This window comes from Xenopus laevis, chromosome 6L (genome assembly GCF_017654675.1).
Source record: "Xenopus laevis strain J_2021 chromosome 6L, Xenopus_laevis_v10.1, whole genome shotgun sequence".
NCBI classification, from domain to species: Eukaryota; Metazoa; Chordata; class Amphibia; order Anura; family Pipidae; genus Xenopus; species Xenopus laevis.
The window spans coordinates 8,430,985-8,454,531 of NC_054381.1; the positions used below are offsets into that span (position 1 = coordinate 8,430,985).

At 39.8% G+C, this 23,547-nt stretch overlaps 1 protein-coding gene across 1 annotated transcript; it reads left to right on the plus strand.

The window, feature by feature from the left end:
* Positions 1-15,736: 15,736 nt before the first annotated feature.
* Positions 15,737-22,974, plus strand: arf5.L (ADP ribosylation factor 5 L homeolog; the record flags this gene model as incomplete). The annotated part of the gene is given in 4 exon segments (NM_001087005.1): positions 15,737-15,912; positions 17,515-17,625; positions 19,854-19,978; positions 22,501-22,974. Coding segments are annotated over 4 exon segments (546 nt in total). The 5' UTR covers positions 15,737-15,764.
* Between the last annotated feature and the right edge of the window lie 573 nt (positions 22,975-23,547).

The window sequence follows — 23,547 nt, forward strand, 5'->3', positions numbered from 1 at the left end:
CCTTTCGGCCAGATATCAATCGGGACGCTCATCGGATGGCTCCACACACGGGCCAATAAGCTGCTGACTTGGTCTGTCAGCAGCTTTCATCTGCCCTTGTATAGGCCAATAAGTGACAATGCAAAGACTCATGGGCCAGTATTATTATTATTAATTTTACATGTATGCTCTGGTGAAATGTTACATTGCATTCGGGAACCAGAGCTACTCAGAACTAACTCACTGCTACCACCTACTGAATCAATCACAAAACATACTCACTGATTTTACATTTATTATCATCGCAAAATATAATTGTCACAATTATCTAAAGAAATTCGAGGGCCATCTCTGAAAGAAGCACAAATCCAGAGATGTAAAATTGGGGTTCTACTTTATTTAATGTACTCTTGCTCTGCTATTCCTAGTTTATGCAAAGGTGTTAGGCTGGCCATACACAAAGAGATCCGCTCCTCTGGCGACATCGACAAATGAGCGGATCTTTCACCGATATGCCCACCGACGGCAGGGCTATATCAGGGTAATCTGAATATTCGGCCCTAGGGCTGAACGATCGGATTACAACGAAGAGCAATGGGCTCCAACGGGTCAGTCGGAGGAAAAATTAAACCTTCCTGATCTATATCGTGCCCAGATATCGTTCGGGAAGACCTGTCGGGAGCCTCCATACACCGGCGGATAAGTTGCCAAATTGTTCTAAACCTAAAGGGTCGATATCAGCAGCTTTAATCTGCCCGTGTCTGGCCACCTTTATTCAGATTAACCTTAGAGTTATCCAACTAAAGATGGCCATACACTGTAAGATCCGCTCGTTCTCCGATATGCCCACCAACGGCAGGGCTATATTGGGTTAATTTGTGGTTTTTCAGTTATTTAGCTTTTTATTCAGCATCGCTACAGATTGCAATTTCAGAAGTCTGGTTGCTAGGGTCCAAATTATCCAGCAACCATACATTGATTTGAATAAGAGACTGGAATATGAATAGGAGAGGCCTGACTAGAAATATAAGGAATAAAAATTAGCAATAACAATACATTTGTAGCCTTACAGAGCATCTGTTTTTAGATGGAAAGAGTCAAAAGAAAAATAATTAAAAAACTATAGAAAATAAATAATAAAGACCAATTGAAAAGTTGCTAATACTTGGCCATTCTATAACATATTTAAAATGAATGTAAAGGAGAACCAGAGTGATTACTATTGTCTTTAGTGCATGATGAATTCAGACAGTATATACGCTAAATATTTAATTTCTAAGGGTGTATTTAAAAAAAAATTGAGTATTTTAAAAGACTGCTAGATTTATAGACCTGAATGCTCCCTGTATCCCTCTATATGCTTTGCAGCACACAATTACATTGCTTGCCTTCAGCAGGCACTACCCATGCAGGTGTGTTATTAAAGTACATGACCTGAGATTGCTCTAGTAATTAGGTTTCTTTTTTTAAGGGTCCTGTTTTATTAAACAATTACCATCATTGTTGTCAATGCAAATAGTGCACAGGCCCTGGCTGGGTGATTGACAGGTCTCACTGCACAGTCTCAATTCCATCCCCAGCAAAAATAATATGGCTCTGCTGTACATATTGATTAGTGACTCACATGACTAATTAACTCTGATGATGGAGGATATTTGGAATTTCACATTTTCTTCCCATACCATGCAGTTTTTTTTCATCATTTATTGCATACCTTTACCAGTGATGTCAGGGAACAACGCTGTAATTGAGGACAGGAAAGAGCAGTTTAAAGTTCAATGCAGCTTCCTTTTTAGTTTCCCTTTGCATTATCCTTAATTGTAAAAACTTCATATACAGGTACGGGATCTGTTATCCAGAATGCTCTGGACCTGGAGGTTTCCTGATAAGGGGTATTTCCATAATTTAGATCTTCATACCTTAAGTCTACTAGAAAATCTTGTAAACATGAAATAAACCCAATAGGCTGGTTTTGCCTCCAATAAGGATTAATTATATCTTAGTTGGGATCAAGTACAAGCTACTGTTTTATTATTACACAGAAAAAGGAAATCATCACTTTAAAAAATTGGATTTTTTGATTATAATGGAGTAATTTGGAGCTTTCTAGATAACGGGTTTCTGGATAATGGATCCCATACCTGTATAGTATTGTTTTTTTCCCACTGTGAGTGTGTTTCTCACTAGGCTCGCAGTTTAGCTTCTCCTACACCACCAGTGTATCTGGCTGACTACAACATTCCTTACCCCCTCCTATAATTTTATACGGGTAAAGGATACCTTATCCAGAAACCTGATATCCAGAAAGCTCCGAATTACGTAATGGCTGCGACCCATAGACTCCATTTTATCCAAATAATCCAAGTTTTTAAAAATGATTTCCTTTTTCTCCGTAATAATAAAACAGTAGCTTGTACTTGATCCCAACTAAGATATAATTAATCCTTATTGGAAGCAAAACCAGCCTGTTGGGTTTATTTAATGTTTAAATGAATCTCTAGTAGACTTAAGGCATGAAAACCCAAATTACGGAAAGATCCGTTATCCGGAAAACCCCAGGTCCCGAGCATTCTAGATAACAGATCCCATACCTGTAATACTCTAACATGAGATAAAGGAGAAAGGGTAAATGTGAAAGTATTATTTCTCATATTAAAATGCAGAATATTGCTTAGTACCAAGGAATAAAAGAACCCCCAGTACATGTTGTACCTACCATGGAAAGCTCCATTAACAGCAGTGTTGAGAATGACCACACCCTAGATGTGAACAGGCCACTCCCATGATTCTAAGGACAACTGAACCGCCACCTTCGTAGAAGTTGGGAGACATTGCCATAGTACATACGTTATTATGTAGCATGATAAGCTCGTAGACAAATATAAAGTATGGATTAAAACTGTAAGAAACGTGACCCTTTGAAATAACCTAGCAGGAATAAAATTTTTGGTATGTGTTATTAATTACTTGGTAAGTTTTGATACCAGCAAATACAGCTCATGACCTCAAGGTAGAGTCCTTCGCGGAACCAATTTCTAAGACCCGGACCCGACCCGCAACCCGCATATTTAGCCACTTTGATCCGCTACCCGACTCGGGCCCACAACTGCCTTATCCACAACCCGACCCGCAACCCTCCGACCACCATCAAACAGGAAGTGGCGGTGCTGCAAACCAGAAGTGATGTCATCAAAAGTGGGCGGGGACAGAAACAAGTTTTGTAAACCTTTAAAAGGAGTAAAATATAGACATAAGATAAGACATTTAGATGAGACGCGCAACCTGACCCGCGACCCGCAGCTACACCCGCACCTGAAAATCCTTCCCTCATTCCGCAGAGTGCCCGGTACCTGACACGCTGCAGGACTCTACCTCAAGGGCGTGTTGAACCTTTGAATTAAAGGAAATCTCTGTTCTAAAGCTTAAGTGATAAAAAGCAAATTTACAAATAGAAATGCACCACCATCAGAAATCACCAGGCCTCATACTACTTAGTTATCAGGGTACACATTATTAGCCCACTGCCCTCCCAGGCCCTCTTGGGGTGGGCTTTGCCAAGTAGCATAGTAATCGGAATGGGTGCCCATGTGTCCGCTGGAAAGACCTACTGGTAAATAAAGTATTAGAGAGATTAATATATGATCCCCTTATATATTTATACATAGTTATCATATCACCCCTTAAGCGCCTCTTCTCCAGTGTGAACATCCCCAATTTGGCCAGTCTTTCCTCATAGCTAAGATTTTCAATACCTTTTACCAGCTTAGTTGCCCTTCTCTGTACCCTCTCTAATACAATAATGTCCTGTTTGAGCACTGGCCAGGGGAGCTGCACCAAAGAGGTAAGTTGAGAAACTCGCCTCAGGTGGCAGCGCCCCACTAGGTGCCAGGGGCAGCAAAAATGCTGCTCCTGGTACATTAAGAGCCGAATTTCCGGTTTTCAAACCGGAAATTCAGCTCTTCTAGTGCAGATTATGTGCGATTATGCGATTATGTGCAATTATGCTCTCTGCGCTAGTGTCCAGGCCCTGGGAGAGGGGGGTGGCGGCAACAGCAAGCTGCCTCAGTCTGCGGAGGGGGCCCTGCCGCTGGCGTAAGTAGAATGAGGTTCCAATTTTAGAAATTGGTCAGGTATGGTCTAAATAACCACACCCTACCACATCCCATTGTACTGAATCACTCAACCTATGCACCCTAACTTTGTGCCTCCCAAGTTTGTACTTCAGGAGGTATGTGTCTCCCCACTGGAACCAGCCCCTTCTTGTCAACCCTGATAGTGGATTATATTAAAAAGTTACTATGAAACCAATAGCGATATTTAGCTTTTCTTGATGATTACATCAATTTTTCTTCCATTTCTGAGAGTTACTCCGCTTCTAATGTATTGCTTGTACACCCATGCAATCATCTGTCCAATGTCAATTAGGCCAATGGAGTTTCAATGATATGTCCCACAGGAAAAAAAAAATATTTTTTCAGGTAACTGTATTAGTATTTTGGTTAAAGATGTTGAATTTTGTTTAAAATAGGGTAAAACCCCTATCTTTGTTCCCAGATCCATAACAGCAATTTCTCTACCTAACCCTTCTCCTTCACTTTTGTATATAAACTTTTTTTTTTTTGGATTCCTGTCAAGATAAAGCATTACGGGGTGGATTTATCAAGGCTCAAATTTCAAGTTCATGTGAGTTTTTTTTTTAAACTCCCATGAACTCCCATGAACTTGAAATTCGACCCATCTAAATTTATTAAAAAAATTTAAAACTCAGGTGAATAGGATCGCTCGGAAAACTCAAATTGAATTTGATTCAAGTTTGAAAAACTCCATTCAAGTTTATTCTCCGAAAGTTTATTCTCAGGAACTTCCAATTGATCCCTGGACCTCTCCCATTGACTTAAGGGTTTAAGCACATGGGCAGATTCGGGGAGATTTCGTCACCTGGCGACTAATCGCCTCTTCTATGGGGCGACAATCTCTTCGAGGAAACTTCGGGCAACTTCGGAAATCGAAGCGTCGCGAGTGCATGGGTGCTGGCGTCTTGTCATTATAGCAGGCGACAGGCAGGGGAAAGGCAGTTCGGGAAGATTGTCGCCCCACAGAAGAGGCGAATATTCGCCCGGCGACTAAATCTCCCCGAATCTGCTGTGTGCTTGAACCCTAAATAGAAATTCAGCAGGTTTTAGGTGGCGAATAGTCAAATTGGAGTTTTTAAAGGACCAGTGTATGATAAATCTCGAAAATCTAATTCAAATTGTTTTTAAAAAACTCAAATCAGATTTGAATAACTCCCTAGTCGAATGTGACAGTTTTGACAATAACAAAACTCGAAAATTCGAATTTTAAATTGGACCCTTGATAAATCTGCCCCTAAAAATACAAATATAAAATACAAATTGGAATAATGAAAAAAAGAGAAAAAAATAATTTTCTTTACGGAAACTGACACAGTAAATGTGAAGGAGAACTAAAACTTTCCTTACTACAAGCATGGGATCTGGAAACCCGTTATCCAGAAAGCACAGAATTACAGGAAACCCACAGACTTCATTTTAATCAAATATTTCCGATTTTGAAAACTGATTTCCTTTTTCTCTGTGATAATTAAACAGTAGCTTGTACTTGATCCCAACTAAGATATAATTAATCCTTATTGGAAGCAAAATCAGCCTATTGGGTTTATTTAAAGGGATCCTGTCATCGGAAAACATGTTTTTTCCAAAACACATCAGTTAATAGTGCTACTCCAGCAGAATTCTGCACTGAAATCCATTTCTCAAAAGAGCAAACAGATTTTTTTATATTCAATTTTGAAATCTGACATGGGGCTAGACATTTTGTCAATTTCCCAGCTGCCCCAAGTCATGTGACTTTTTCCCATGACAGTATCCCTTTAATGTTTAAATGTTTTTTTTGTTGACTTAAGGTATGAAGATCCAAATTCTAAAAGATTCTTTACCGTGCATTGATTTGAGTAAGGGACTGAAATATGAATAGGAGAGGAACTGAATAAAAAGTTGAGTAATAAAAAGCAGCAATAACAATACATTTGTAGCCTTACAGAGCATTTTTTTTTTTTAGATGAGGTCAGCGACGCTCATTTGAAAGCTGGAAAGGTCCAGAACAAGATGGCAAATAATTGAACTATTAAAAAATTACGAAAGCACCGAATCCAGGATTCGGCTTTTCAGCAGGATTTGGATTCGGGCCAGCTGAATTGAATCCTAATTTGCATATGACTTTTTGTCAAAAAACAATGAAGTAAAAAAATGTTTTCCCCTTCCTACCCCTAATTTACATATGCGGATTCGGTTTGGTATTCGGCCAAATCTTTCGTAAAGGATTCAGGGTTCGGCCGAATCCGAAATAATGGATTCGGTGCATCCCTAAAAAATAAATAATGAAGACTAAATGAAAAGTTGCTTAGAATTGGCCAACATACTACAAATTAACTTGAAGGTGATCCACCACTTTAAAGACACATAACTATAAGAATTGGTCCAAAGGGGTCCCAGCTGTGTAGTGCGCAGTTACGTAAATTGGGTAACTTACATAACTTCTGTAAAAACTTCCATGAATAGCCTAGAAGCTTATGTAACTTATGTATCAAGCAATGACAGGGCAGGGAAGTGTGACAGGGGCAGAAGTGCAGGGTTATGCAAGTTCCACCGACCCTCTGACTTAGCACATGAATTCATTATTTTACATATGTACGTATATGAAATACAGGGTAAGTAGATAGAGTAACAGCAGCTGTTTATTTTGTGATCTGCTGATTTATATGAGCTATGTTCTACATTAACTTCTTATCAGTGGAATGACCAGTTATTGGATAGAGCCGAGGGTTTTATTTGTTTCAATGACCCTAAACACACTTGGAAATCTACAAAGATATTTATGCAGAGGGAAAAGTACAATATTCTGGAATGGCCGTCACAGTCCCCCGATTTGAATATAATGGAAAATCTATGGGATGATTTGAAGCAGACTGTCCATGCTCGGCAGCCATAAAATTTAACTGAACTGGAGAGATTTTGTATGGACCAATGATCAAAAATAGCCACATCCAGAATCCAGACACTCGTCAAAGGCTATAGGAGGAGTCTAGAGGCTGTTACATTTGCAAAATGCTCAACTAAGTATTGATGTAATATCTCTGTTGGGGTGCCCAAATTTATGCACCGGTCTAATTGGGTGCGTCGGTCAAAAGCTTAATGATACATCATGATAAATGGACCCGCACTCCAAGGTTTTTCGTGAAAATCGTCATAAATTTGATTCACAAATGCATATCCAACGTTTCGGTCCCCATTGGGACCTTTCTCAAGGATAAATATAAAGATAAATATATAGGAAGGCCAGTGATCCTAATGTTATTAATAGGGAATAAAGATAAATATATAGGAAGGTCAATGATCCCAATGTTATTAATAGGGAATAAAGATAAATATATAGGAAGGCCAGTGATCCCAATGTTATTAATAGGGAATAAAGATAAATATATAGGAAGGTCAGTGATCCCAATGTTATTAATAGGGAATAAAGATAAATATATAGGAAGGTCAGTGATCCCAATGTTATTAATAGGGAATAAAGATAAATATATAGGAAGGTCAGTGATATGATCCCAATGTTATTAATAGGGAATAAAGATAAATATATAGGAAGGTCAGTGATCCCAATGTTATTAATAGGGAATAAAGATAAATATATAGGAAGGTCAGTGATCCCAATGTTATTAATAGGGAATAAAGATAAATATATAGGAAGGCCAGTGATCCCAATGTTATTAATAGGGAATAAAGATAAATATATAGGAAGGTCAGTGATCCCAATGTTATTAATAGGGAATAAAGATAAATATATAGGAAGGCCAGTGATCCCAATGTTATTAATAGGGAATAAAGATAAATATATAGGAAGGCCAGTGATCCTAATGTTATTAATAGGGAATAAAGATAAATATATAGGAAGGTCAGTGATCCCAATGTTATTAATAGGGAATAAAGATAAATATATAGGAAGGCCAGTGATCCCAATGTTATTAATAGGGAATAAAGATAAATATATAGGAAGGTCAGTGATCCCAATGTTATTAATAGGGAATAAAGATAAATATATAGGAAGGCCAGTGATCCCAATGTTATTAATAGGGAATAAAGATAAATATATAGGAAGGCCAGTGATCCTAATGTTATTAATAGGGAATAAAGATAAATATATAGGAAGGCCAGTGATCCTAATGTTATTAATAGGGAATAAAGATAAATATATAGGAAGGTCAGTGATCCCAATGTTATTAATAGGGAATAAAGATAAATATATAGGAAGGTCAGTGATCCCAATGTTATTAATAGGGAATAAAGATAAATATATAGGAAGGCCAGTGATCCCAATGTTATTAATAGGGAATAAAGATAAATATATAGGAAGGTCAGTGATCCCAATGTTATTAATAGGGAATAAAGATAAATATATAGGAAGGCCAGTGATCCCAATGTTATTAATAGGGAATAAAGATAAATATATAGGAAGGTCAGTGATCCCAATGTTATTAATAGGGAATAAAGATAAATATATAGGAAGGTCAGTGATCCCAATGTTATTAATAGGGAATAAAGATAAATATATAGGAAGGCCAGTGATCCCAATGTTATTAATAGGGAATAAAGATAAATATATAGGAAGGTCAGTGATCCCAATGTTATTAATAGGGAATAAAGATAAATATATAGGAAGGCCAGTGATCCCAATGTTATTAATAGGGAATAAAGATAAATATATAGGAAGGTCAGTGATCCCAATGTTATTAATAGGGAATAAAGATAAATATATAGGAAGGTCAGTGATCCCAATGTTATTAATAGGGAATAAAGATAAATATATAGGAAGGTCAGTGATCCCAATGTTATTAATAGGGAATAAAGATAAATATATAGGAAGGCCAGTGATCCCAATGTTATTAATAGGGAATAAAGATAAATATATAGGAAGGTCAGTGATCCCAATGTTATTAATAGGGAATAAAGATAAATATATAGGAAGGTCAGTGATCCCAATGTTATTAATAGGGAATAAAGATAAATATATAGGAAGGTCAGTGATCCCAATGTTATTAATAGGGAATAAAGATAAATATATAGGAAGGTCAGTGATCCCAATGTTATTAATAGGGAATAAAGATAAATATATAGGAAGGTCAGTGATCCCAATGTTATTAATAGGGAATAAAGATAAATATATAGGAAGGCCAGTGATCCCAATGTTATTAATAGGGAATAAAGATAAATATATAGGAAGGCCATGATTTTTTTCCATAAAAGGTGGCAACCCTAAACACAATGGCTGCTGGCACAGGGGGAATATGAATGGTAAGGAGGGAAATGTTAATGCAGGAGCGGGTGGAGGGAACAGATTGAAGCCCTTGCCTCGGGTGCGAATTACTTTAGCCCGGCCCTGCCTACAGTCATTTCCTCTCTACAGATAATCTGCCCAGTGTATTTGTGTCACTTGCACCAATTTACTTCTAAAGAACGAGCTGTGGAACATTAAACAAGATGGGGGCAAAGAGTTTTTTTTTTTTTTTTTCACGAATGGAATGTAAAATATTTCTACATCTATAAGATTAAAATAAACTGTGTAGATGACATTTTATGCGGAGGTGTCAGGTGATTTCTAATACAATGCTTAGCATTTGCTTTCCCGCCCACGCACTAGCCCCGCCCACCAGCTTGTAATGACGCGCATCAATTATCCCCACACACTATCGCCGCCCCGCCGCCATGTTTGTGACGCACGTACTTTACGCAGCGCGTTCTCTCTCCCTCTGACGTGGCTGCCGGGATCCGCCATCTTGTGCCGTACAAACCAACGCCTCACAGAACCGCAGGAAGGACGAAAGAGCGCGAGGTTGGGAGGCCTGTAAGCGGATTCTGGGCGGCACTGTGAGCAGCTGAGACAGGTGAGAGAACATATTCGCCTTATGATCGCGCAGCCGAAGGGTTTGGGTCATTGGTAAGGTCGGGAGGATTGGCGGCCTGCGGTGCAGCGGGTGCTCCTGCTGGTTCTGAATGGGGATTAGTAACCGGGCCCTATTGGAGTTTAGCGTTGGGCTCCGGCCCGAGCAGCCAATTTAAATTCCACTAAAGGTTAACTGGGATGTCTCGGCCTTTAAGCTCAACCGACGTGATGAGCCTGACATCAGTGGGACGTGGGAATTGTCCTACTGGCGTCGGAGGGGTCGGGCCGGAGGGTCAGTCAGTGGCTGGCGGGTAAGGGCTGTGGAGGGATCAGCTGAGGAGCCAACTAAAGGCTCTGTCAGAGGATCGGGTGAGGTTTTGGTAGGAATGAAGTCACATTAACCGTGAGGGGGAGGACGGGAGAGGGGGAGGGCGGATTGGGGTGACAGGAAAGTAAAGGGGGGGAGTTGAGGTGACAGGAAAGTAAAGGGGGGGGGAGTTGAGGTGACAGGGAAGTAAAGGGGGGGGGAGTTGAGGTGACAGGGAAGTAAAGGGGCGGTTTGGGGGGGACAGGAAAGTAAAGGGGTGAGTTGGGGTGACCGGAAGGTAAAGGGGCGAGTTGGGGTGACCGGAAGGTAAAGGGGCGAGTTGGGGTGACAGGACGGGAGAAGGTCGGTTATATCCGTATACGGCAGTTTCGTTTGGCAGTTGAAGGGTGAGAGACTGGGCTGCCCAGATGGTATATCTGCTTTATCAATAGTGAGGTTTTGTAACACTTGTATTATTAACATGTATATAAAAATGTCCAACATATTCCAGAGCGCTGTACAATAGATTTGTTATATGTGGAACATACAGAATTCCGTACAGAACAAGCAATAATCGGTAGAAGAGAAGAAGGCCCTGCCCAAAAGCTTTACATGAGGAAGTGTCCGTTTAATGTCGGCTCTTGTTGCCTAATCACTCTCTCCCCATGTAGAGTTGTGTGTCTGACACGAGCGCCCCACTTGCAATGACAGGACAGTTACCCATGTGAGGGTTGCAGTGTTATTGCCTTGGGCCAGGGTACAGAGACCTCTGTGATACTCTTACAGCAAGGGCGCTTGCCTTGTTAGCCCAAATCCTGGTCACTTAAAAGGAAAATATAAATAATCACCTCCCTCTTATTGACATGAACGTGTGACATAATCCCTCTATCACTTTATTTCATTAAGGACTCGAAATCCCTCTGCTTACGGGGAATCTGTGCTCCAACCGCTGGTTGTTAGGGTAAATTGAGCCCTAGCAACAAGAAACTCCAGAGAACGGCTGATTGATGAGCTAAAAAATTCATAAACCACACAAGATGTCCTGTTGCAGCATCCGAATCACTGCCTACCTTTACATTAACAACATTTCCCTTACATTTTGGCTGTTAGGAGGTTTACACTTTTTGTTCGACTTGAGTTGAATTAGAATATCACTTCTTGCTGTGTGTCTGTGCCCTCAATCACAGCTCTTTCAGACTAAGGGGCAGATTTACTAAAGGCCAAAGTGACTAAAGTCGCCAGTGTTACCGTTTTTAGGCACTTCGGCAATTTACGAACGGGTGCAGGAGTAACTTCGTTAGCGAAAGAGACAGACGATATCGGTCTTTCGCACTCTTATCAGCAGGCGAATTTTCACTCTGGCGATTGGACGTTACTCCGCAAATTCACTAAGATGTGGATTTTACTGAACGTTACCTCTTACGCCAGACTTGCCTTCGCCAGCTCAGACCAGGAGAAGTGCATTGGAGGACATAGATCTTCCTCAATCTTCTGTGACACGCATCATATTTTTAGTGAAAAAAAATTCTAAAGGTGGCCATACACGGAAAGATCCGCTCATTTGACAATGTCTCTAAATGAGTGGATCTCTCTCCGATATGCCCACCTTGAGGTGGGCAATATCGGGCTGATCCAATCGTGGGCCCAACGATCGGATCCTAACGAATGGGAACGGGCGGTCGGATCGCGGGACCACCAACAAACAGATGTGGCCGCGATCCGACGGGATTTTTTGTCTCGATTGGGGAAGCCTGTCGGGGGGTGGCCCCAAACACGGGCCAATAAGCTGCTTTTATCGGCCCGTGTATGGCCACCTTAAGTCCCAAAAAAACTCTGTTGTCTTTTTTTTTCCTTTTTTCAGTCAGCAAAAGTCCTTAAAAATTCCCCCATACAATTTCTAACGTATGGAACATAAACTATACAGTGGGCTCATGTGTAGGGCATTATAACAGCTCTGTTTTCTTTATTAAAGGGTGGTTAACTTTTAAATTAACTTTTAGTATGTTATAGAATGGCTAATTCTAAGCACCTATTCCATTGGTCTTCATTATTTTATCGTTTTTGAATTATTTGCCTCCTTCTTCTGACCCTTTCCGGCTTTCAAATGGGGGGGTCACTGACCCCATCTTAAAACAAATGCTCTATAAGACTAAACATATATTGTTATTGCTACTTTTTGTTACTAATCTTTCTATTCAGGCCTCTCCTATTCAAATGCCAGTCTCTTATTCAAATCAATGCATTGGGACCCTAGCAACCAGACTGCTGAAATCGCAAACTGCAGAGCTGCTGAATAAAAAGCTAAACTTAAAAAACACAAATAAAAAATGAAAACCGATTGCAAATTATTTCAGAATATCCCTCTTTACATCATACTAACCGTTAACTTAAAGGTGAACAAAACCCTTTAAGGTTCCCTGGACTGCAATGTAATGTATTTGCTGCAACATATACGTCCATTCAACTTTATCATTTCCCACCGTATGCAAATTAGCCTGAGCGAAGACCTCTAACGAAGTTTCGCTAGGCATAATTGAACGCTAGCGCATCTTTGCTTTGCCAACATAACGCTAGTAAAAATTCGCCAGTGTTCAGTGCCCTGGACGCAACTTAGCATTTTAGTAAATTAGCGTTGGTCTGAGCTGGCGAATTTTCGCATGTTAGGGAGTTTGCCCCTAAAGCTGGCCATAGACACAAAGATTAGATCGTACGACTCTTCGTTTCACACGATTTTCCGACGGTGTGTGCAATGTCCCGACATTTTTTGGAGAAGTTAGAAGATTTCTGTCGGCTATTAATATATCTGCATGTATTGCCTATCTGACCATATCACTGGTGTCGCTACTATTGTTGGACATAGTTACATAGTTACATAGTTAAATTGGGTTGAAAAAAGACAAAGTCCATCAAGTTCAACCCCTCCAAATGAAAACCCAGCATCCATACTTTTCGGACATAACTTTCGGACGATTGATGTCTGTAAATTAATGGCCAGACCATCGTCTTGATTTGTTCTATTTACTATTTCATCTGAATGGTTCGTTGTAGGTCAGGAGATTGCGCTGCACTAGAGTTAGTCCTATATTGAAGGAATATCTGCACATCTATATCTATTGCATTTAGCCATTTAATAATTAATAATTAATAATAGTGTCACATGTAAGGTTTTTATTTTGGCCAATGGGTTTTTGTTTTTGTGCATGGAATCATTTGAGAATATCTGCACTAAACTAGGGCTTGGGAACCATTGTAGTGAGCTACAGTTCTCTGTGATGTTTCAGTTTGCCTAACACAGGAGTGCCCATACTTTACTGATATGGGGTCTACTTTTGTTTTGTTTTTTTTATGTGGGGTCTTTTAGTGATGTTGTCCCATTAAGATCTACATCCATAAAAGCATTGTTAGCATTCTGTTTCATGGAAAATATTACTTAAATGTTGATTTATAAGCTATAAAATATTGCTATATTTAAAAAACAATTTCTTACGTAACTATAACAATAAATATCTGAATGAAAACAAGAGGGTAATTTAGACAAGCTGTTTGTTGAAAGTGTCTACTGATCACCAGCTAAAGGTCCACTGGCAGATCCCGATCTACGTTTTGGGCACCCCAGGCCTAACCTAATATGTGCATAGTAATAACCCAGACTAGTAAGTGGAAATACTGGTCTGGCTGCTTTAGAGCAAATGATTTAAACGGACAATTTCCTTTAAAGCATTCAAATATGCTTTAATCAAAGGCCTGGTCTTATGAGCAGTATGCAAATGTAACAATTAGTGACCATGTAATTTAGTCTTGAGGTTTTTTTTCCCCCCATAAAGCTTTGACTCAGGCCCAAAAGCCCTGCAAAGCAAAAGTACCTTTACATCTCTGCAGAGTTGTCATTTTGCCCTACCCTTAATTTGCATGAATTTGATCAGTGTTTGTTTAAAGGGGAAGGGAACCCAGTCGGTGCAAAAACCCTCCCCCACCCTCCCTCCTCCCCCCTGGCCTACCCGTCCCGCCGGGCAAATGCCCCTAACTTGTTACTTACCCTTCTGCGCAGGTCCAGTCTACGGAGTTCACAGACGCCATCTTCTTCCTGCTTTGAACGGCGTTTTTTCGCATGCGCAGTAGGAGCGTTTCGCCGGTACGGATCTACTGCGCATGCGCCAAAAGTCATTCGTGACTTTTGGCGCATGCGCAGTAGATTGTACTGGCGAAATGCTCCTACTGCGCATGCACAGGTCAAAGCAGGAAGAAGATTGCTTGGAAGAAGATGGCGTCGGTGAACTCCGTAGACTGGACCTGCGCAGAAGGGTAAGTAACAAGTTAGGGGCATTTGCCCGGCGGGACGGGGAGGAGGGAGGGTTTTTGCGACCGACTAGGTTTCCTTCTCCTTTAAAGTGTTCTATGTTAAAGGCCATCACACACATTGTGATAACTGCTATTTCTACTCCTGTTCAATAGCTGCTACTCAACCCAGATTGCAACACATTACATGAAATGGGAAAACCATAGATGGAAATATCCTCAACCCACCCCTAACCCGACTTATCAAACCCCACCTGTGGTTCCACTTTTCCATATACAGGTATGGGATGTGTTTCTGGAAACCCATTATCCAGAAAGCTCCGACTTACAGAAAGGGCACCTCTCATAGACTCAGTTTTATCCAAATAATCAGATTTTTTTAAATGATTTCCAAGGGACTGGATAACCTGTTTCCTGATAATGGATCCCATAGCTGTAACCCTATCTGCCAGTGCAGCAACTTCAGAGGGAGAACTTCCCACAACTTTTCAGCACTCGCTGTAACAAACCCTTATCCCTCCTTAACATGGAACCTCCTTTCCACTAATCTGATTGGCTCCCTTGTGTCTGCAGGAAGAATCTGATGGCCACTACAGTATAAGTTTATTGTATGGTTCCCTCATATTTATAGTGGGGCTTGCCATATGTCTGTTCTGGACGGCAGTGCGGATCGGGTGATGTCATGTGATGTGACTGCTTTGATTGGCCAAAGTGGGAGTCAGGGGAGAGTCCCATCCATATTTCAAGTTTTTGAAATAGAGGTAGGTAGTTGTGAACTGGACACCCCGTGTAAAAACCGGTCTATTCAGTTCGAAACCAGACAGGCAGCAATAGATACCTTGCCCAGGGCATCAGAAGATACCTCTACCTATTGGCTTTGATCATTTGTAGCAAACTGCCATTGAAGCTAATGTTACAGGCTTTTTAATTAATGGGGATCAGTGGTGCAGAATGTACTGGTTTCTATGCTGCCGTGTAATGTGAATCTGAATTAAATACTAATCAGCCTTGTACAGGTATGGGATGCGTATCAGGAAAACCCCAAGTCCTTAACATTCCGGATAACTTGCCCCATACCTGTATTGTAAATTTGTCGAGCTTTAGTTCTTCATTAGGTTTAATGTGTTATTTGTTTCCCCTTTTAATAATGCTTGGATAGTATTCTGATATTCTGTTTGTTTTCTCTTAGGTTTTATCATCCAGTCTTAATAACCTCATTTCCAACATGGGGAATATGTTTGCCAATCTCTTCAAAGGCCTTTTTGGCAAGAAGGAGATGCGTATTCTCATGGTGGGTCTTGATGCCGCTGGAAAGACTACTATTTTGTACAAACTGAAGCTGGGAGAAATAGTAACAACAATTCCAACTATAGGTAAGGAACTCGGCCATGACTCCTGCATTGTTCTGACGTTTAAATCGGTACAGTGATCTGGCTGGCAGTTTGCTTAGAGGTGAATGTTCTACCCTGTGCTGCTTCTATAGGAAGTGACTCCATTATAGCAACACGTTCAAAGGAATGCAGCTAGAAAACCATCAGTCCTACCATAGGCCAAGAGACAATTGGACATGGAGTCATCCTATTGGTTCAGTGTAAAAATAAAGCTAGGAAAATAGGCCATACAAAATAAAGAATGTATCTATAAAGGCTTCAAAGAACAGATGTCTTACATCAGGGGTCCCCAACCTTTTTTTTTTTTTTTTGTTGCAAAGACCGGGGGGTGGGGTTGGTGAGGGGATCGGATGGGTCGGTGCGCTGCATTAATTGTTCGGCGGCCCAGTTCAGGACTGTCTGCAGCCCGGCGGTTGGCGACTCCTGTCTTACATAATAGAAAGGACCCAATTTCCTTTTTGAATATTAAAAGCTGAGCAAACTAACTGAACAGTCCTTTGTGACTTCCCCTTCAAGTCGTCAAGTAACGGGTTAGAGAGCTGTGAAGGAAGAACTTATGTTCTGGCTATTATTTTAGTCATTTCTTCACTCCAGCCTTCATAGATTGCATTTTTGGCCAACTACATTAGAAGCCACATATCTTTGGGACTTATATGTAGGAATGCACCAAATCCAGGATTCGGTTCAGGAATCTGCCTTTTTCAGCAGGATTCTAATTCGGCCGAATCCTTGTGCCTGGCCGATCCAAATCAGAATCGGGGAGGGAAATTGCGTGACTTTTTGTCACAAAACAAGGAAGTAAAAAACCTTTTTCCCTTCCCACCCCTAATTTGCATATGCAAATTAGGATCCAGTTCGGTATTCGGCCGAATCTTTTGTGAAGGATTTGGGGGTTCGGCCAAATCCAAAATAGTGGATTCGGTGCATCCCTACTTATATGTAACCTCGTTGGTATGAGATGCCGGATTTTCAGTTTCGGCCTTTTTCCATAATCGGGTTATTATAAATCCCGCAAAAATTGTTTGGTTTTTTTTTTCCAGTAAAAATTCGGATTTTATAGTAAAAAAAAAAAAACACATTTTTCGGGTTTTTGGCATTCAGAGTTTAATAACCCCCCCTTGCTGTGTTTATGGACTTTAGTGCTTAACAACAAATATCATTTTGCATAATAAACAATCTAGTTGCAAGCACGGCCAATGATAGCACAGATACAGCGTGAGGTATCAACTAGGGATGCACTGAATCCACTATTTTGGATTCGGCCAAACCCCCGAATCCTTTGAAAAAGATTCGGATTAATACCGAACAAATCCTAATTTGCATATGCAAATTAGGGGTGGGAAGGGGAAAACTTTTTTTTTTTACTTGTTTTGTGACACAAGGTCGCCCGATTTCCCTCCCTGCCCCTTATTTGCATATGCAAATTAGGATTTGGTTTGGCTGTGCAGAAGGATTCAGCCGAATCCTGGATTCAGTGCATCCCTAGTATCAACGTAGGAAGAAACTCTTGTTTATATAGTGTTTGCTAAGGCAACCTTTCATTTTTAGCCTTTATATATTTCTAATTGTGTTCCCTCCCCACAGGCTTTAATGTTGAAACAGTAGAATACAAGAACATCAGTTTCACAGTGTGGGATGTTGGTGGTCAGGACAAGATTAGACCTCTGTGGCGTCACTACTTCCAAAACACACAAGGTAAGTCTGGGATTTATGTATTTATTTATAGCTCCAGAGTCGTCTTTGAATCATATGACCCTGTTGTTCCTCTGTATCAGATGTTTTGCCTACTATGTAAAAGCAATTGATCAACTCTGGTTTGTAATTATTCAGTAAAAATTTGTGTTCATTGGTGGTTTTAGATTTTTTCCAGTTTGAACCTTGTTGAGCTCCAACTGTGCTCAAATCTCCTCTCTCCCTTACCTTATAACAAGGTTAAAGGGGAACTATCGTGAAAATGAAATTTTGATATAAGCTTCATCATACTGAATTAAAGTTTTCTAAATATGATCAATTAAGAATTTTGTACAGTTTCTGAAATAATCAAGTTTACCTTCACTATTCCTCTCTCAGCATCTGTTTCTCTTCATTCTCTCTTCATGCAGCAGTTGGGTGTCAGATAATCACTGACAGTTAGATCCAATATATCTTATAGGGGGGCTCCTTTTGCCTAGAAGATTTATTAGAGCTCACTCTATTAAACTCACCAGACATCATGTCTCTCTACATGCAGGATTTGTGCAAAAGGCAGTTATTTTGTTAGATTGTTTGTACTGGAATCCGTTATTTGAGTGAGCTCTAATTCATCTTCTAGGAAAGCAATTTAAATTTTTTCGAGATAGTTCCTGTTTAAAGGGGTTGTTCACCTTTTGAAAACTTTTATTTTTATGTAGAGAGTGATAGTCTAAAACAATTGGCAATTGGTTTTCATTTTTTATTAATTGTGATTTTTGAGTTATTTAGCTTTTTATTCAGCAGCCCTTCAATTTGCATCTTAACCAATCTGGTAACTAGTCCAAATTCCCCTAGCAACCATGCATTGATTTGAATAAGAGACTGGAATAGGAGAGCCTGAATAAAAGTTTCCTTAAATGTGAACCTCCCCTTTAATAAGCGCATCAGCTGAAAGTATATGGAAAAGCAAATAAGTATTCATCCCAAATCTCACCCTAATTTTCTTGCAGCTGGCTAATCAGGAATTTCTAAAAGAGCAAAGAGGTATTCTGACCAAACCTTGTCCCAACTGGCATTTAGCCTGGGTTCTGGCAGGCAGCTTTGTGTACTGATTTTATAAGTGAAGTACTCCTATAAGGCATATAAACATTAACCACTTTACGTTGCTATAAATACTATTCACTAGGTTTGGCATGAATAAGATGGCCAATGTTTAGAGATGGCAATTTCAAAATTCGTGTTGAACCATCTTCTTATGGTGAGCTACACCCCCACTATTGCATTGTAGTCTGCTGATATTCTCAGAACCTGGACTACCCTGCTCCATAAATCCGTGCAGTTGTGGTACCTCTTTCCTGCTTCCATTTACATTCAAGCATTTAGTCACCTCTGATGAATTGATCTACATGATGATCATTATTAACATGTATTTATTAGAAAGGGGAACTATCGCAAAAAATGAAAATTGAATATGAGCTTCATCATATTGAAATAAGAAACTTTGTAAATACAATCAAACATTCTGTACTATTTCTGAAATAATCAAGTTTATGTTCACTATTCTTCTCTCAGCATCAGTTTCTCTTCATTCTGTCTTCATGCAGCAGTTGGGTGTCAGATATTCATTGACAGTTAGATCCAATATATCTTACAGGGGGGATCATTTTGCCTAGAAGATGTATAAGAGCTCACTCAATTTAAATTATCATAAATCCCATCTCTACATGCAGGATTTGTGCAAAAGGCAGTTATTTTGTTTGTACTGGAATCCGTTATTTCAGTGAGCTCAAATATGTTATAGGCAAAAGGAGCCCCCTTATAAGATATATTGGATCTAACTGTCAATGAATATCTGACACCCAACTCCTGCATGAAGAGACAATGAAGAGAAACTGTTACTGAGAAAGGAATAGTGAAGATAAATTTGATTATTTCAGAAACAATACAGAATATTTGATTGTATTTAGTTTCTTATTACAGTATGATGGAGCTTTGATTGCATTTTAATTTTTGCGATAGTTCCCCTTTAACATGTATTTTAAGAGCGCCAACATATTGCGCAGCGCTGATCAGTTGTACGATTCAGCCTGACTGCAGTAGGGTACTTGTTTATGGTGAAACGCAATAAATAATGTTGTTTGGTCCTGCAAAGGTTTTTGACTGTACATGTTAATTGAACTTACTGTTTAAAAGCAAATATTTCAGAAAATGTTCTAAGTAACTGTTGACTTTTCCTTTCTTGTACTTTGCAGGTTTGATCTTTGTGGTGGACAGTAATGACCGCGAGCGAGTGAATGAGGCCAGGGAAGAGCTTATGAGAATGTTAGCAGAAGATGAACTCCGTGATGCCGTCTTACTAGTATTTGCTAACAAACAGGTTGGTACTACAGCTCTTTGTTGTGCTTTCCGTTTTCATTTACGTATTTGCTTGTGTGTAACTGCGTTGTTAAGATTATTGGAACATTAAATATGGTTCCACTAACTGCTTCACGGTAAATAATTCCAGCATGTTGTTGAATCAGGTTTGACATATTACAAAGGATAATACAGGTATAGGATCCCTTATCCGGAAACCCGATATCCAGAAAGCTCCGAATTAAGGAATGGCATATCTCCTATAGACTCCATTTTATCCAAATACAACTTTTTCTGTGTAGTAATAAAACAGTCGCTTGTACTTAATCCCAACTAAGATATAATTGATCCTTATTGGAAGCAAAACCAGCCTATTGGGTTTATTTAATGTTTAAATGAATTTCTAGTAGACTTAAGGTATGAAGACCCAAATTACGGAAAGATCCTTTATCCGGAAAACCCCAGGTCCCGAGCATTCTGGATAACAGGTCCCATACGTGTATTGTGTTGTCCTCCCTTCCTGTCGCATGGTCTTGCTATTGCTACTGTAATGAATCTAATTACAAAAAGCTGATGCTCTAAAATGAAGGTGTCTCCCCAATCTGGCAATCAATAGGGCTCTCCTCCGCCCTCAGACACTTTCCACAAATAGATTGCTGTACCTCAAAGACCAAAGGTCGTTAAGGGGGAAAGAACAGATAATATAGTGCAGTATTTTAAGAAACACTTATTTTACATACACCGTTAGTAAATTTTTATCGCTTAAATTCACCCAAGTGTCCAGTTACACTCAAAGTTCTGCACCACCTTAGCGGACAGTTATCCAGTGGAATACAGTTCCTTAAAAACAAAGAATATTTCTATAATTTTAAAACACAATTTTGAATTTACACCCTTGGTGTCAAGTTTTAAGTTACAAAAGCCCACACTCCGGTTCCTATTGTATCTGGCAGGTGATCATACTTACAAGAAGTAAGTTAATAAAAGCATTGATAAGTGATAAGTGTTTCGGCTCTCTCCTTGTGTCCTTAGTGGGTAAAATGAAGCAACCTGTGGAAGCGTTTATACAATTTGAATAAATAATTAAGATTACACTCACAAAGGTATCTTCAGTAAAATCAATTTAAAGGGATACTGTCATGGGAAAAAAATGTTTTTTTTTTTTCAAAATGAATCAGTTAATAGTGCTGCTCCAGCAGAATTCTGTACTGAAATACATTTCTCAAAAGAGCAAACAGATTTTTTTTTTTTATATTCAATTTTGAAATCTGACATGGGGCTAGACATATTGTCAATTTCCCAGCTGCCCCAAGTCATGTGACTTGTGCTCTGATAAACTTCAGTCACTCTTTACTGCTGTACTGCAAGTTGGAGTGATATCACCCCCTCCCTTTTCCTCCCCAGCAGCCAAACAAAAGAACAATGGGAAGGTAACCAGATAGCAGCTTCCTAACACAAGATAACAGCTGCCTGGTAGATCTAAGAACAACACTCAATAGTAAAATCCAGGTCCCACTGAGACACATTCAGTTACATTGAGAAGGAAAAACAACAGCCTGCCAGAAAGCATTTCTCTCCTAAAGTGCAGGCACAAGTCACATGACCTGGGGCAGCTGGGAAACTGACAAAATGTCTAGCCCCATGTCAGATTTCAAAATTGAATATAAAAAAAATCTGTTTGCTCTTTTGAGAAATGGATTTCAGTGCAGAATTCTGCTGGAGCAGCACTATTAACCGATTCATTTTGGGAATTTTTTTTTCCCATTACAGTATGTATCCCTTTAAAGGGGTTGTTCACCTTCAAACAAATAGTTGTTTTCAGATCACCAGAAATAAAGACTTTTTCCAGTTACTTTCTATTTTCTAGGTGTGACCGTTTTTGTAATATTGAAATGTAAAGTGTCATTTTTCGGACGCAGCTGTGGGAGGTTGTCGCTGACCCTGTAAACTGTTCTAAATTGATACATTTAGTTGATCCATTTGTTCTCTCTGTCCCTGCTGAGCAGAATCTCTGGGTTTCATTACAGGCAGCTGTTAGACTTGATACAATAGTTGCTGATACTCCAGAGATGCTGCTGAGAAATGGATCAACTAAATGTTGTAAAATTGTAACAGAATCTGAATTACTGAGCTGTCAGACTGAAACACCAGAGAAACTAACATTCAACTTTAAACTTAGATTTTGGAAAAACAGTAAAAAATAAATAATGGAAAGTAATTGAAAAAGTCTTTATTTCTGGGGAACAATCTGAAAACAACTGAATTGAAAAAAGTGTTGGGAAGGTGAACAACCCCTTTAAAGTTAGATTTTGGAAAAACGGTAAATAAAAAGTGGAAAGTCATTGAAAAAAAATCTTTATTTCTGGGGAACAATCTGGAACCCACTGAACTGAAAAAAGTGTTTTGGAAGTCGAACAACCTCTTTAATGATCCCATCACATGGCGATCTGTATGTGACAGCTTAGTGCAAGGAAGCTTGGAGTAACTGCATTGCATCTTTACTCTCTTGTCTGCTTTCAATACTAAACACTCCTTTTCTTTCAGGACTTGCCCAACGCCATGAATGCAGCAGAAATCACAGACAAGTTAGGCCTGCATTCCCTTCGCCATAGGAACTGGTACATCCAGGCTACATGTGCTACTAGTGGAGACGGGCTTTATGAAGGACTCGACTGGTTGTCCAATCAGCTCCGAAACCAGAAATGAAGCCTGTGTCCCTATTGGTTGATTTGTTCCCCCTCCCGTTCATGCCTTCCTTCTACCTCCTCCCCCCCTATGCTTTTCTCTGATGTGGCAGTCTGTGCTACTTTACGGTATCGAGTGCCGGAATCAGTCCATTTTCTCCTCCCCCCACAATACGTATTGCACCACGCTGTAAACGTAGCAGAGAAGAGTCTGCAAACAGTTCGGTGTCTTATTTAATGTAAATAGTTTGTTTCCGATGAGGCAGTTTTCTGGTACTCCTATGCAATACTACCCTCCATTTTTTTTTTTTTTTAACTTCTCAAAATCACCACTTCATACTGGAAAGGGGCGTAAGCAGAAAAAAAATAAAGTCCCATGCGCTTTTCAAATGCTATTGCGGGACTCGAGTACGCTGCTCGTTTTTAAAGTAACAGTAGATCATTTTTTTGCCCCAATCGGCTTACCTTTATGGTCACACGCTTGAGAATGTCTCATTATTGCTCTAGCAGCCGAGCCGAGGGGGATTGGCCCTTTCTTCCTCAAGGCGGGGCCCTAAAGGTGTTCCCATTGATATCGAGCAGGGCTTCAAACCTATTTAACCTCTGCTAATAGAGGGCTTGTTGTAATGTTACATGGCAGGAGTTAAACTCGGTGATTCCTTTCGTTTCTTTGCATGGTTACAGTGCGGGTCCATGGAATTGCTATGTCACTGGATCTGCCTGTATTTTATAGCTTTTGTGCTTATGCTCGTGCTCAAGTGAAGACTAAGACTATTTATTATGTGACTGCAGCCAAGCGGAGAGTGTAAATAAACAGGGCATTTTTTCATTGATGGCCATCAAACTGGAACAAAAGCAACGCTTCTTTCTTTTTTTAATCATGAGGAGGTTTGGGCAAGTGCTTTCC